General features: G+C 40.5%; 1 protein-coding gene across 25 annotated transcripts in view; it reads left to right on the forward strand.

Moving 5' to 3' along the window:
* Positions 1 to 14,392, forward strand: part of SIPA1L1 (signal induced proliferation associated 1 like 1) — a 419,211-nt gene that overhangs the window by 365,494 nt on the left and 39,325 nt on the right. For 22 of the 25 annotated variants that reach the window (XM_063596279.1, XM_063596274.1, XM_063596282.1 and 19 more), the window contains one exon: positions 11,374 to 11,520. The exons of the other annotated variants lie outside the window; for them this stretch is intronic. In XM_063596279.1, the coding sequence (XP_063452349.1) occupies positions 11,374 to 11,520 (147 nt within the window). The remainder of the gene's footprint in view (positions 1 to 11,373; positions 11,521 to 14,392) is intronic. 25 annotated transcript variants of the gene reach the window in all.

Genomic DNA, 14,392 nt, shown 5'->3' on the forward strand with positions numbered 1-14,392 from the left:
AGTCATACTGACCTTCAAAAGGGAAAATATTTTTTGTAGCTGAGTATCATATTTCGATGGGAGCAGCTTTCAGTGCTAGAGAATGCAGAACTCCATTTTTTCCAGATGTAGATCCTTGAGTTCTAGAGGTAATTTCTGTGTGTACTTGTGTCTGCCTTTCTTCTTTGCTCCACCCAGAGGAAAATGCACCTCAGTAAGTGCGCCTTCTAGAAGACCGTTAGAGTAGCTTGTGACTCTCTAAGCTGCAGAGGTGAAAGGGCCATAGGTGGGGCTGACGAGGTTTTCAGGAAAATTTAACCTCTACTCACTGCCCCCTTAGTCTCTGGTATATATTCAGTACACTAGACTAGGATTTCAGATCTTAGGATGCAGGGCTTAGATGACTTGTGAGATCTCAGTCCTACAGTTTCCAGGATATTAGGATGATTTGGCTCATCTTCATTTTGAAATATATGGTAATTAATTGGATGGATATTCTTCTTTTATGAAAATTTAAAGTTCAGTTTCTTACCCCATCGTTCCTAATTTTTAGTAAAAAATATCTTTTAAGTTTTAATTTTGAGGCATAAAGAGAAGGTACTATAGATTGAATATCTTAATCCAAAAGTCTGAAATCTGTAATACTACAAAATCTAAAACGTTTTGAGCACTGACATGATGCTCAAAGGAAATGCCCATTGGAGGATTTCAGATATTCGGATTAGGGATGCTCAACTGCAAGTGTAATGCAAATATTTCAAAATCCAAAAACTTCCAAAATCCAAAACATTTCTGGTCCAAAGAATTTAGGTTACGGGCTACTCGTGTTTGAGAAAGTTTGTTTTGCTACTGTGACTCCAGGAATATTTGAGGATAGAGCAGATTCATGAGTTTTATCAGAAATACTTCCTCAGTCCTTCTTGAGTCCCCAGATGCATAAAGTTCACCTTAGAATATAATTTCCTTCATGAAATTTAGTAAAACATAACTGAAAACTTCAAGCATCCCCTTTGTAGTCCTACTGAGAACAAATACCTTATTGAGATACAGAAGTGAGGAGTACCGGGGCACCCCTCATCCATCTGACTCTCCCCTGCATACCAGCGCCGTCCTGAGTGCCATTTACAATTTGTACCTTGTACTCACCAAGTATAATTTGGACCTTTCAGAGGAATCATAAATCATGAAAATAAATGACAGGGTCTGCCAGACCTTGAATCTTGCCTTACCAGTAATGGTGTGGCGTAATATTGTGACTAAAGAATGCTTTACAGTTGTTCATACCATTCATTTTTTCTCCTGTAGGTTAGGGAAATTGTGTTTAACCATAGAGAAACCAGCTATACTTAAGCTCAAGTTAGCAGCCATCTCAAGTCTACTCCTCCAGTGCTCCCCAAATCTGCCCACTTAAGTAACCATGGATGGATCCAACACAGTCCATTTTGGGTGAAAACACTAATTTACTGCTTGTAGAAGCATAGTTTTTCTTTAATTTGTATGTAGTATCCCAGACTTAAAGGTCATTAGGAACAAAAAAAATAAATCTGCATAATATTTTTCCTTTAATATCAAGGTCAGGATTTTTATGACATAAAAATGTTGGTGTTTTGAGTTTTAATAAAAATTCTTTAGTTGGATGATGTTCTTTATACATAGTTAAGAGAAACTGACACAGTAAGAATTGATAATCCATTTGGCATCTAAATAGAATAAAGTCTAATTTCTATTTGGTTTAAATATATGAGTTTTATGCTCTCCAGGTGGCTTTCTGATTACAGAATTTTACAGTATTTGTGAGAGTAGTATTTATTAACAATTAACATTCGTTCAGCAGAAATAGGTAATATGATACGGTCACTGTTTTGGCCTCAAATTTACCTAGAGCTTAAGGGTAGGATTGAAATAAAAATTGCTGGCTGTGGCATGCTGAACTTGATACATTACTGTGTTTAAACATAATGCGGGATCAGCAATAAAACCCTGATCTGTGTTAATATGCTTATAAAAGTTGAGCTATTTGAGGGGCTTTGGATAAACAACAGACATCTTAGCATGTAAAATGATTTTCTTTTCTCCTTTTTTTAGGCTAGTATTACCAGCCTTTATGTAAATATTTGATGTTAGAGCTCACTGAACACTTGGTACTTCTGAGTTTTACCTGGATGTCATTGTTACTCCCCTTGAGACCCCTGCACTTAACTCTTAAGAAGCTGGATGGGGGGCCTTTTTTGTTCACGCAGTTATGGCAGCTGTGTCTGCAGCCTCCCTCCCTCCTTCCTTACAGACACCAGTACCATATAGGGTGTGAATATGGTGGAAACAAACTTAAAAGAGTTCTCCTCTCAGAGAGCACAATAGTCACGTGACCATTCAGTCTTGATTTTTAAGGAAATACTTTCTAAGTTTGTTATATCATACAGGATCTAAGCTAATCTTCCACTGTGTCATTTTCTGCTTTCAAACAAAACGAGCACCGTTTAATGTTTACTCTTCTTTTGTTTAGAATATTAGCTGTGGTTAGAAGCTTCAGACTTGTGCTTTCCAAATACTGGCCCCCTCCATCACAGCTTCGTGCCTTGCCATGAGGATCCTGAAATCATGGGACTTTTGAACTTCACTGGGAATGCTCCAGCTAGGTCCCTATTGCCCATTGACTTCCATATTTCTTTTCATTTCTTTAATTATTTTTTTTTTGAGACAGGGTCTCACTCTGTCGCAATGGCATTGATCTTAGCTCACTGTAAACTCAAACTCCTGGGTTCAAGCCATCCTCCCACCTCAATCTCCTGAGTAACTAGTACTGCAGGTGCGCGCCACACCACACCCAGCTTATGTTTTGAAATGATTTTTTTTATAGAGACAGTGTCTCACTCTGTTGCCCAGACTAGTTGTAAACTCTTAGCCTCAAGTGATCCTCCCTCCTCAGCCTCCCAAAGTGCTGGGATCACAGGTGAGAGCCACTGCACCCAGCTAACTTCTACATTTCTAAAGCTTCTGGATGGTGTTAGGTCCTTAGCTTATTTGATACCATTCACTACTCCCTCCTTCTTCAAATTACATTTCCTTGTCTTCCAAAATGTATTCCTGATTTTTTTTGTATCGTCAGCTCTTTGCACCTATCTCATCACCCTGAAATTTGTGTTCCCCACTTCTTCCTCATTTTTATTTGAATTCTACACTGTGCAATTCTTCTAGAAGGTTCATCCACTTGAGCAACCTCAACCGTCATCTGTATGTGGGCAGTTCCTTAGCTGATCTGTTTTGCCTTGGTCTCTTTTTCACTTTTCATATTCCTGACTACCTACTGAACATATGCACTTGAAAGGCATGAAAGTGTCTCACATTCACAAGTTCAAGCTGACTTGACCTTCACACCTGCCCCTCCTTCTGCCTCTTCCGTCTCGTGTGTTACCCACCTTGGTGGATGGCTTTGCCATCTACCTGAGTATCCAGAGCAGAAGTAGGATTCGTTATCAACTTCCCCTCAGCACTATCATCCCATCTCCACACACGTTCCTGCCATTGCCTGAGAAGTTCTCATTTCGCACTAAGTTTCTTTTGCTTACCTAAACTGTTGCCAACAGCCTCTAGGTATGATTACCAGCCTCCCACTGGAAGGATGACCTAATAAAAATGGATATACTCCTCAGGCTGTGCCTTTCATTATAGCCCTTCCATAGTTCCACACAGCCTTCAGGATCAAGTCCAACTCACCAGCAAGTTTGCCTGTGTTGGCTGGGTGCTGTGGTTTATGCCTATAATCCCACCACTTTGGGAGGCCAAGGCTGGTGCATGGCTTGAGTCTAGGAGTTCAAGACCAGCCTGGGCAACATAGTGAGACCCCGTATCTACAAAAAATAAAAAAAAATTAGCCAGGTGTGGTGGCACATGCCTGTAGTCTCAGCTACTTGGGAGGCTGAGTGGGAGGATCACCTGAGCCTGGGCATTTGAGGCTGCAGTGAGCCGTGATCACGCCAGCCGGGGTAACAGAGTGAGACCCTGTCCCTCCCAAAAAGTTTGTCTATGTGGACTTGCCTTTCCCTTTTCCCCTATCATCGTCACCACCCCCATCCCTAGGCATGGGAGTGGCTCTCTCCTCTGCAAGCACTATGTTCCCCTTGATGCCTTTTTAGGAGCTCCTCTACTTGGTGCACCTTCCACTCCTTCTTTTGACTGCTGAAGTCTTGCCATGCCTGCTCCTCTGACAAGTCGCCTTTAATTTCCCCAAAACACTCTCCTCCCATTTCTACCTTAATTGCCTCACTAGGAATGTTCTTACCACCACATGGCTTCTTCACTCACAAAATTTATGAAACTTTGCTTTAATGTTATTTGTCCATTTCTTTAAACTTAGCCTGTCTTATTCATCTTTGTATTCCAAATACTAGCCACAGACTCTGGCATTTAATAGGCTCCCAATGCTTTTTTTAAGAAGAGTTTCCTCAACTTAGTGTGTCTACACTTCACATGGTAGTCCAGCTTTCCACACTAAGAGTTTCCTCTACTTTCCATTTGTGGTAATGACCCTTTAATATCAAAAGGACTTATTTAAGTAACTGGGGACAGAATTTCATCTATCTTGGAGAAAATAAACCAATTTCCTTTTATAAAAATTAGATGATAGGTAAAGGCAAAGCACTTGATAGTCTGATAAAGCTATAGCATTAAACATAGATATAAGTAGAATTATTTGGTTTTTGTTGACTAAGTTTAGAATACTTCATTTTAAAAGTATATTGCTGGTAGAGCTTTTCTAAAATTGACTCAAAGTGAAATGCAAGATCTTGATTGACTCCTTCAAAAGGTTTTAGTTGGAACTGAATTCTGGTGGTGTATTTGTCAGCCAAGACAAGGGAGAAAAGCAGAGGGCCGCATTTGACTTAAAGTGACCGGACTCTGAAGGCTCCTGTTTTCCACTCCTTGCAGGAAACAGCGTACTCTGGCATCCATGTCAGGATTAGAGTTGATGTGATTTGCAAGTTCACATTTTTAGATGATACTGCAACAGTGGTTCCTATTCAGGCATTCAGGAAATGGGCACAATGGCTTCAGCTTGGCACACCTCCCAGTTCCCCATCATTTACAAACTCCAGAGTGGCCCAGGAATGGGAGGAGAATGCTCTAGTACTGTGTCCAGCTCCAGCTCTTCAGTTACTTACTCATCATTCCTTGGGCCTCGAAAGTAGCTATTCTGCACTCACCCTAGGGAAATGTTTCCATAACGGCTTCCTCTCTGCAGGGCCACCTGTGTATTAGTGTGACCTGCCTGGAAATTCCTAGAAGCACCAGGAGGGTAGGCTGTGCTGTCCAGGGGCCATGATTTGCATCCTGCCTACGCTACTGGGAGTGTGTGGCAGTGGGCAAGGTCCTGTCCTTCTGCACTTTAACATCCCCATGACTCAAGTAGGTCACGGCCCCACCTCTTAGAGTCTGTGAAGATTAATTAGGGTAATACAGGTTCAGCATCCCTTACCCAAAATGCTTGAACCAGAAATGTTTCAAATTTCAATTTTTTTTTTTAATTTTGCGCATATTTGCGTGGATCCTATTGGTTGAGCATCCCAAATTTGAAATCCAGAATGCTCCAATGAGCATTTCATTTGAATGTTATATTGGCGCTCAAAAAGTTTTGGATTTTGGGGCCAACTGCTGTGGCTCACACTGGTAATCCCTGCCCTTGGGGAGGTCGAGGCAAGTGGATCACCTGAGGTCAGGAGACCAGCTTGGCCAACATGGCGAAAGCCTGTCTACTAAAAACACAATAATTAGCTGGGTGTGGTGGCGGGTGCCTGTAATCCCAGCTACACGGGAGGGTGAGGCAGAAGAATCACTTGAACCTGGGAGGAGGAGATCGCAGTGAGCCGAGATCACACCACTGCACTCCAGCCTGGGAGACAGAGCAAGACTCCGTCTCAAAAAAAAAGAACAGGATTCCCATGATCTAGTCTGAACAGCTGGTATGAATTATGTGGTTAGAAAGCCAGCAGTAACTCTGTTCACAAAGTACACAACAGGAAGCGATGAAAAGACAGGCACGAGTTGCTTGAAGTTGAACACAACTTGTTCAAACTACTCCGGTTATAGCACCCAAATTACATCACCTTGAATTGTTGTAGAGATTTTTCTTTTTTCTTTTCTTTTTTTTTTTTTTTTTTTACATAATTTTGGAAGAATCCTAGTTGATATACATGGCTGAAGACAGAAGACTTTAACTTGGTCCTGTTCCCTGGTTGGATAGCATTTTAATTGCTAAGTTGTGGTAAAATGCTGTGCTTAATTATGGACTCAAGCATTTAATTTGTCCATCACTGCTGCTGTTTGAAGTGCTCTCACTTGTTTATACCACCAGCTCACTGTTTGCACTTGGGTTACTGAGGGCCTTATGTCCTTGTACATATCTCATGTTGGAATAAAAAGTAAGAAATAGAATAGAGATTTAATTAATCTTACCTAATCAGTTAGGAAAATATTTTACCATCAACTTGTCACTTAGAATTCCATAGCCATAAGTTGATAAGTTGTAATCAGTCATAATCTGGAGTGATCAGTTTAATAAGAATCTATTAATGTTGGCACTATATATGTCGTCCTGTGAGTTGATTCATGGAATAGGTGTGGTGGAGGACAGGGGTGGTTGTGTTAGAAATCCGTGTGTGTGTGCGTGTGTGTATGTGTGTGTGTCAGCTCTCTTTTTTAGCCTGGTGTGCAACTGCTTCTGGAAGAATGAAGGATGTATCTTGGACCATCTCTTCCTAAATGTCCAACCCCTTCAACTCTCTGTTTTCACTGCAGTGAAGTGCATTGCATATAAATGAAAAGCTGGTGTTTAGTGTTAAGTGTAGTCAAAAGACTGTGGAAGTAATGTCTCTGGATGGTGATGATCATGACTTTTTCAATTGCGCATTCTTAGTACAATTAAAAAAAAAAGCCCTGGTGTTTTATTTCAGCAGAAGGAAGCCCCAGAGGATGTTTAGTATCAGTTATTTTTAAAATGTTTAGTTATTTCTTGACTCAGTTTATAAAAATATAGAGAAGAAAATCTTCTGAAATTAATGCTAAAAGATTTACAGAATTCCTCTCTGACAGTGACCAGAGCATTCTTTAAAAAGAATATTGCCTGTATTCAACAGAATGGAAAGATCTCACAGCAATTGAAAGAGGTATTAATCTTTGTCCTCTAAATCTGTTGGGGCATTAACATCAGACGTTTGGGGCTCTTTAAGCAGAAAGATCTGGATTTATCTCAAAAGAGAAGAAAAGTCTCTTGTAATCTTGCTGTAACTTCACTGGACTCAGCAACTCTTAAAACAGAGTACACTTGTGAGGTGGGGTGGGATGGACAGAGATCCAGGAGATCAGTGTGCTGGTTTTCCTATGTGAGCCAATGTGAGAGGTACTGCTCCCAGTTCTTGAAGCACCTCTTCAAAGTGGCAGGATAGCAATCAGCCCATCTTCCAATAACGATCAGCCTCAGGCTATCTCTGCAGAAGTGGACTGCCAGTACCCAGACAGGCGGCGGTGCCTTCCACTCTCCCACTGGGTCTGTTCTCAAATAATACTTGTGTGATAGTATCAAATTCAGAGTATTTGGAAAAAATAGTAAGTCATCAGAATAAGGGCTAATTCTGAATTTTTCTTTGCCTACCATACATACATCTAGAGTCATAAAAACATTTGGGTGGCATTCCATCAGTTGCTCTATGTGTGTTCTATGTGTGTGAACAGTCAGAAAACAAAGCCACTATTGAGTTATATAAATGCAAAAGAGGGATGGGAATGAATGCCAGCCTTCTGGAAATGCTATTTTTTCGCTTTGGGATAACTCCAGTAACCAAATAGAATTTTCTGATACATTTGCCAAATAAGAAAGCTGAGGTTGAGAACTAGCCTGCGATATCTTAGCTTAATATACGTTTGGAGAACAGGGTAAGAAAAGCAGCCTCTAAATACAAATGTAAAGGTTACATCTTGACTTTTCCTTTGGAATTATGTTGTAACTTCCTCATAGAAGCATAAACATTTTAACGTTCACCGTAAATATACTTCACTGGCATTGCTTGTTTACCCCTAAGTCAAAAAATCATCAGACCCCTACACGTTGCATTAATCTTCACTGGGTTAACATTCCACTGCTGTCTCCTTTTTTTCTAGTTTTCTGTAACACCTCCTCCCCTTTGCAGTAAGAAAGTCAAAGCAGCTATGAAGTGAAACTCTATTTGAAGTTTCTATTAGGTGTGTATAAGAGCCAAACACATCAGGTTGAAAGGAATGTGGTATTTTGTTATATTTGGATTCACGTCATTCCTTAAGCCTTACTTGGTTTTCATTTTCATAACCAACTCCTCCTATTCATACCCCTTTCAGATCACCTTACAATTAATTACTTTAGAATAATAATGAGAAATTTGCAATATGTCTCAGTGGAAAAGAGTAAAGAGAAACCCATGTTATGGTACCCAGATAAATGTCTTGATCTTCTCTTATTAAAACACATTACCTGAAGTAGAAATGAGCTAGTATCCCACTAGTACGTGGCCCCGCCATACCTGCCCCACGCATACCCTACTTTGAGATCTGGCAACCTAATTACAGTGCCAGTGGGTGGTTGGCCCATATTTCTCACAGTCTGTATAGCAACAGCAAGATTGATGATGATAACAGGAAGACTTTAGAAACCCTGCCTCTTTCTTCTCACCACATTTCCCGAACACTGACATCCCAAGTCTCCCTGTTTACCCCATTTCACACTAGTTAGAACAGGCATTGTCCTAAGTTCTCTCACCATCATATGTAAGATGGATGATACTCACATGGGTGTCTGGGCTTAGGTGTAATTCTATCACCTGTAACTCCATCCCTTTTTCTTGCATTTTAGAAGGCATATTAACTTTCAGTCTGTTACAATTGCTTTTATTAAATTATTCACAAATTTTGGCACTTCATTATTAGTGACCAACTGTTGTTCAAGTGATCTAGCCCCACCATAGTTGAGAACTCCTGATTTGGGGCATCTGACATAACTATGGTACTTGTCCTGAATCCCCCTTCTCTTCTTCATTTTCTACACCACTGATAGGGATTCTCCTTCATTCAAAACACATGTTAAGCACTCAGAAATGTAAAGATAAATAAGGCTCAGTCCTGGCCCCTTAAAGACAGAATCTTAATTCACATTAAGGGAGACACACATAAAATAACCATTCTATATGACTTGGTGTAATGGTGCAAAGAACAGATTGTCATGGGATTTGAGGAGATTCTAATCTATGAATTCAAAGCTATGATGTTGGCATCAGGCCTTTTTATGTGAGTAGCAAAGGAAGAAGGCATTCCAGGCAGAGAGAAAAAGATAATAGTGTGAATGGGCAGAGTCTGAGAACTGGGACACCTTGACTGTATCTAGAATGTAGGGTGCGTGGAGCCATTAATGGGGATGGAGATGAGGATGGGGTTTGGTCAGATGGTTCAAGGCCTTAAAGAGGGTCTCAGGGATTTGGTCCTCTATCCTGTAGGCAAAGGGAAGCTTTGAATAGGCTTTTAGCAGTCTGTTGACTTGATGGAAGAGTGTGGGTTGGGGCTGCTGGAGGAATGGGGTGGAGAGAGCCTGGAAGTTGAGAGACCTGTCGGGACACTTGGACTGACCCAGGCTGCAGGTGAGAGAAATCAGAAGCCCCTCAGCAGGTTGGAAACTAGATATCTTCTTTGTCTTTGTGTTATCAGGACCAGCACCAGGTGCCTGACACACAGTTTGTGCTCAGTAAATAGTAGTTGAACTTAATTAACCCAATTGACTGTGGAAAGTAAAGACAGAGGAAGGAAAAAAATGGCTTCACCATGTTTAGCTTGACTAGACACATGACTTGCAGTCACAAGTTGTCCTGTGAATAAAGCCATTATGTGGTACAAAAAAAAAAATGATGTTTATCTTGAGATAAGAAATATAGGAAGGGCAGTTTGCGTTATTGGAGAGTGGGATAAAATGTGTTAGTCTTGAAAAGGTCTGATTTGGATTGCTGGTGAAATGTGTCCAGTCAAGATGTTTAGGAGACAGCCGGAGACAAATCTGGGTTCTCAAGTCAGATCTGCCTCTTGGGCATGGATTAATTTGGGAGTTGTACTTTTTAGTATCTATCCTTATTCTTTCTCTATTAGCAAAGCTTCTCAGCTTCCTATACCTGAAGCCCCATCCTGCCCTACTCAGAAGATAAATAGGTTCACTGTGGGACAGGGCCTCTGCCAGTGAAGCAGCTTCTGTCTCAAGACGTCAAAACTTTGACTTGTCTTAAGATAGCTTTATGTGCAAAGTTGTTTGAGCATGCAAACCGATTACAAACTGTCTTATTAAAAAAACAAATAAACCCACAGAAAACAGGCCTTCTCTAGGGGACAGCGGTAGTTTAGCATGGAGTGCAGTGGGCTTAGAGTCTAGAGACCTGACTTGTTGTGAACTTGAACGATGACTTAGATTTCACTTCCTAAGTTATAAAATGGAAATGACCTCCCCTGCTACAAGTAGTCGAGTGATTTGTGCCAGCGTTTGCTTCTGAAATAAAATACCATTGTTACTAAGGGTTAGCTTAAACCTAGTCACAACTGTCAGCACAGCATCACTTACTCATATCCCTGTGGTTGCCATGTTGCCTACTAGAGTAGAGGAGGTAGAGGGGAAAAAACATGTCTGTCCTGACCACAAAGCTATGGTTTCTGCCTTGACAGCCAGTTGGCAGTGTGAAGGACCCATAACTTTAAAAACAGATACATGAGGTGCCCATGTGGAGCACACTTCTACTGTGATATTATATACATTCAGTAATTCTAGTTAAATTCAACAACTGCAGTTTTAGACATTTTTTCATGGAGGTTTTTATATAGTGATACTACTACCAACCAGAATTATAAATACTAAATAGCAAAATCTGAATATTCATTCCAGAGTGTGAATAATAAAATTGGAAAACAAAGAAGCATACAAAAAATGTACCAGTGTTACTATGGTCATATACTCTGGGAGGACTAGTGTAAGAAATTGGAATTAATTGCTATGTTAATGTCACTTGGGTTCAATTATCTTCTGCTCTGCCATACTAGGAAACTGCATAAGTAATTTAGCCAATTGAATTCTGGCAGCTTTTGGAAGCATACATGTTTTCTAGATCTTTTTTCCCCATTATTTTGTGACACCCACCCCCACCCCCTCCAAGGCAGTTTTCCAGCTGTTCCCCTAGGGAGTCATTTTATGGGGAAGTTTCTTTTGTAGGCTTCCAGCTGGCTTCATTTTCACTATCTCCATGAAGTCACTGTTTTTGTCACATTTATATGATATTATCCATCATGCGTTGCCTTGGGATTTTCCCTTTGAATTGTTGACTTCATGTTTTTGTATTGCACATGCAGGCTGTCTCCTGGTTCGGACATCTATGTGACGGTCTCATCCATGGCTTTAGCAAGATCCCAGTGTCGGAACTCTCCTAGCAACTTGTCTTCATCCAGTGATACTGGTTCTGTGGGGGGCACTTACAGGCAGAAGTCCATGCCCGAAGGGTAGTTATGCATTTGTCCCATTGTACATGGTCCCTGTTGGCATCATTTCTTTCATCTGTACTCAGACATGTAAAATGACTTCCATTCAGCTAGCCTTGATCAATTTGTAGACAAACAAAAGAGAAAACGTAGTTAATAATCCAGATAGAAAAATGGCTTCATGGCTGGTTTAAACTACTTCTTAGGAAGTTTATCATTCTCTAGCCTCTACGAGGAACTAAATGGCAAAGAAATCAAATTGCATTAGTTTGTCCATTGTATATATTGTTTAGTTTCACAGTTCAGATTTTGTCACTTCTTGTTTACTCCAAAGTAGAAAAAACACCTGTACAAGTTTTAGGATGGGAATGAGAGGCAGTTAAGAAGCAAAACTGTTTAAAAGACATAGGGCGTGTTCTACCCTCCTTGGAGATTTATTTTTGGACCACACACTTTGAGGAATTCTGACCAGGCAGGGCAGGTCCAAAGAGAGGGCCCCGGTAAATGAGGAGTTTGGAGACCATGTGGGAGAAAGAACTGAGGATGTGCAAGCTGAGGATGAGAATTATGGAGGTAAGGAGGCCACAGTAGCTTTCTTCCAGGACTCTTAGATTAGGGATCAAATTTGTCTGTGAGGACAAGTGAGGCCAATAAATGAAAGTTATAGAGAAGAAGGGTCCAGCCCATTTTGAGGAAGATATTTCAAAGCTGTCAGCCTGCCGTGGAAAGAACTGGATGGCCTCATGAGGCAGAGTCCTTGGTCACTGAATGTGTTTCATATGTCAGCCAAATGATTACTTAAAACTCCTTCAAATCTAACTGTGACTCTTAAACTACTAAATGCTTCTCTGAACAAAGAACAATTAAGCTCTTCAAAAACAGCACCAAGTAAAATTTAGAACAAGTTTTATCTTAGCTCTTCAGGACTGGGTATGCCTTATACTCTGGCATACAATAAATTGGGGATAGGGGGCATACATGAGAAATGAAATTAAAAGTTCATCAGATGAAAATGTTTTCCAAAGCAGAGTTTAAGGATAGTTTTACCTTATTGTTTATTTAAACCCAGAGGGCCAGAAAAATGTCCAGCTTTAAGTTCAGAGGTTTAAAAGGTTCAGAGGTTTAAAAGGTTCAGAGGTTTAAAAGTTTACACTGCTACCAAAAAATAAAAGCAAGTGGGCACTGTGGTCCCATATACTTGATAGGCTAAGGCAGGAGAAGATCCGTGGAGGCTGGGAATATGAGTCCAGCCGGACAACATAGCCTGTCTCTTAAAAAATAAAAAAGTAAAAGCATGATTAGAATCCATTTCTAACTGGCATCTCCATGCCTTTTAAAAAAGTCTTAATACAAATTTAGAATAGGATCATAAATAGGTATATTTACTCTTATGAATGAAACAAGGACCCTTAGGGAGGAGATGGCAAAAAGTGTAATTGTGAGTCCTTTTTTTAAATGACCACTTTAACCAATTAGAAGTTTTCATAAATCAAGGTTTTTATTTTTGATAAGTGCTACATCAGTATGTGAGATAGCTTTGCTTAGTGAGCCTTGTGATGGGGTATGTAAATGAAAAGCATTTGTGAAACAGTAACTGGGGGGATGATATAATAAGAGTTTTATTGGCTGGGTACGGTGGCTGTCGCCTGTAATCCCAGCACTTTGGGAGGCCGAGGCGGGCGGATCACGAGGTCAGGAGATCAAGATCATCCTGGCTAACATGGTGAAACCTCTTCTCTACTAAAAATACAAAAAATTAGCTGGGTGTGGTGGCGGGTGCCTGCAGTCCCAGCTACTCAGGAGTCTGAGGCAGGAGAATGGTGTGAACCCGGGAGGCGGAGCTTGTAGTGAGCCCGAGATTGCGCCACTGCACTCCAGCCTAGGGGACAGAGCGAGACTCCGTCTCAAAAAAAAAAAAAAAAAAAAAAGAAAAGTTTTATTAAGATAAATGTTTTTCTAGCCCCTTCTACTTTGCAGATGCTTTATGTAGATTTTTCTCCTTGGTTTCTTATAATGGAATTGCCGTTTTACACATAAATTGAGGCAAAAATTCAGTGACTTTGTTCAGTCATATTGGATGGGGGTTGGAACTTGGCCCCAGGTCTTCCTATTGTTTATCTCCTGCCTTTCTGTGCACCACTTCCTGGTTTTACCCATACATGTATCAGCCTATAGCAAGAAGACACCCCACAAGCATCAGTTCATCCAGGCCCATCTCAAGCCATCCTCCCACCTCAGCCTCCTGAGTAGCTGGGACTGTAGTGGCCACCACACCAGGCTAATTTTTTTTTTTTTTGTAGAGCCTGGGGTCTCACACTGTTGCCCAGGCAAGTCTTGACTCTTGTCTTCAAGTGATCCTCCTGTATCTGCCTCCCAAAATGCTGGGATTACAGGCGTGAGCCACTGCTCCTGGCCCCTATTTGGTCTTTTATTATATAGATTATGCATAAGTTCATTAGTAACCACATATACATTAGTAAATTTCCATATGAATGTTCAAATTCTACACTCTGGCACTTTTTCATGGGCTCAGTCAGTATTTACTTTGTTGATATTGCTAGTCAAGGCATATGCTTTAATTAAGCATGTATTATTATTTTACAAAGGGAAAAATAAAACTGGCTCACTAAATAGCTAAATGTTCTTTCCAGAAATAAACATTTGCCTTTATTTTTTGCCAGTTTACCTGCTTCCAAATTGCCCTTCCCAAAGGCAGTTTAAAATTTATACAGTTTGAACGTGGTTTCTACATGATCTAAATGATAGTAATCTTTGTATTTCAGACCACAAAGCAAGTACTCAGAAAATACTTGTTCCAAGAACCACTGACTTAATGATTTAGTAAACTACCAAGTTAAGAGAAACAAACCTCCACAATATACCATTTGGAAGA

Source organism: Pan paniscus, chromosome 15, assembly GCF_029289425.2.
Source record: "Pan paniscus chromosome 15, NHGRI_mPanPan1-v2.0_pri, whole genome shotgun sequence".
NCBI classification, from domain to species: Eukaryota; Metazoa; Chordata; class Mammalia; order Primates; family Hominidae; genus Pan; species Pan paniscus.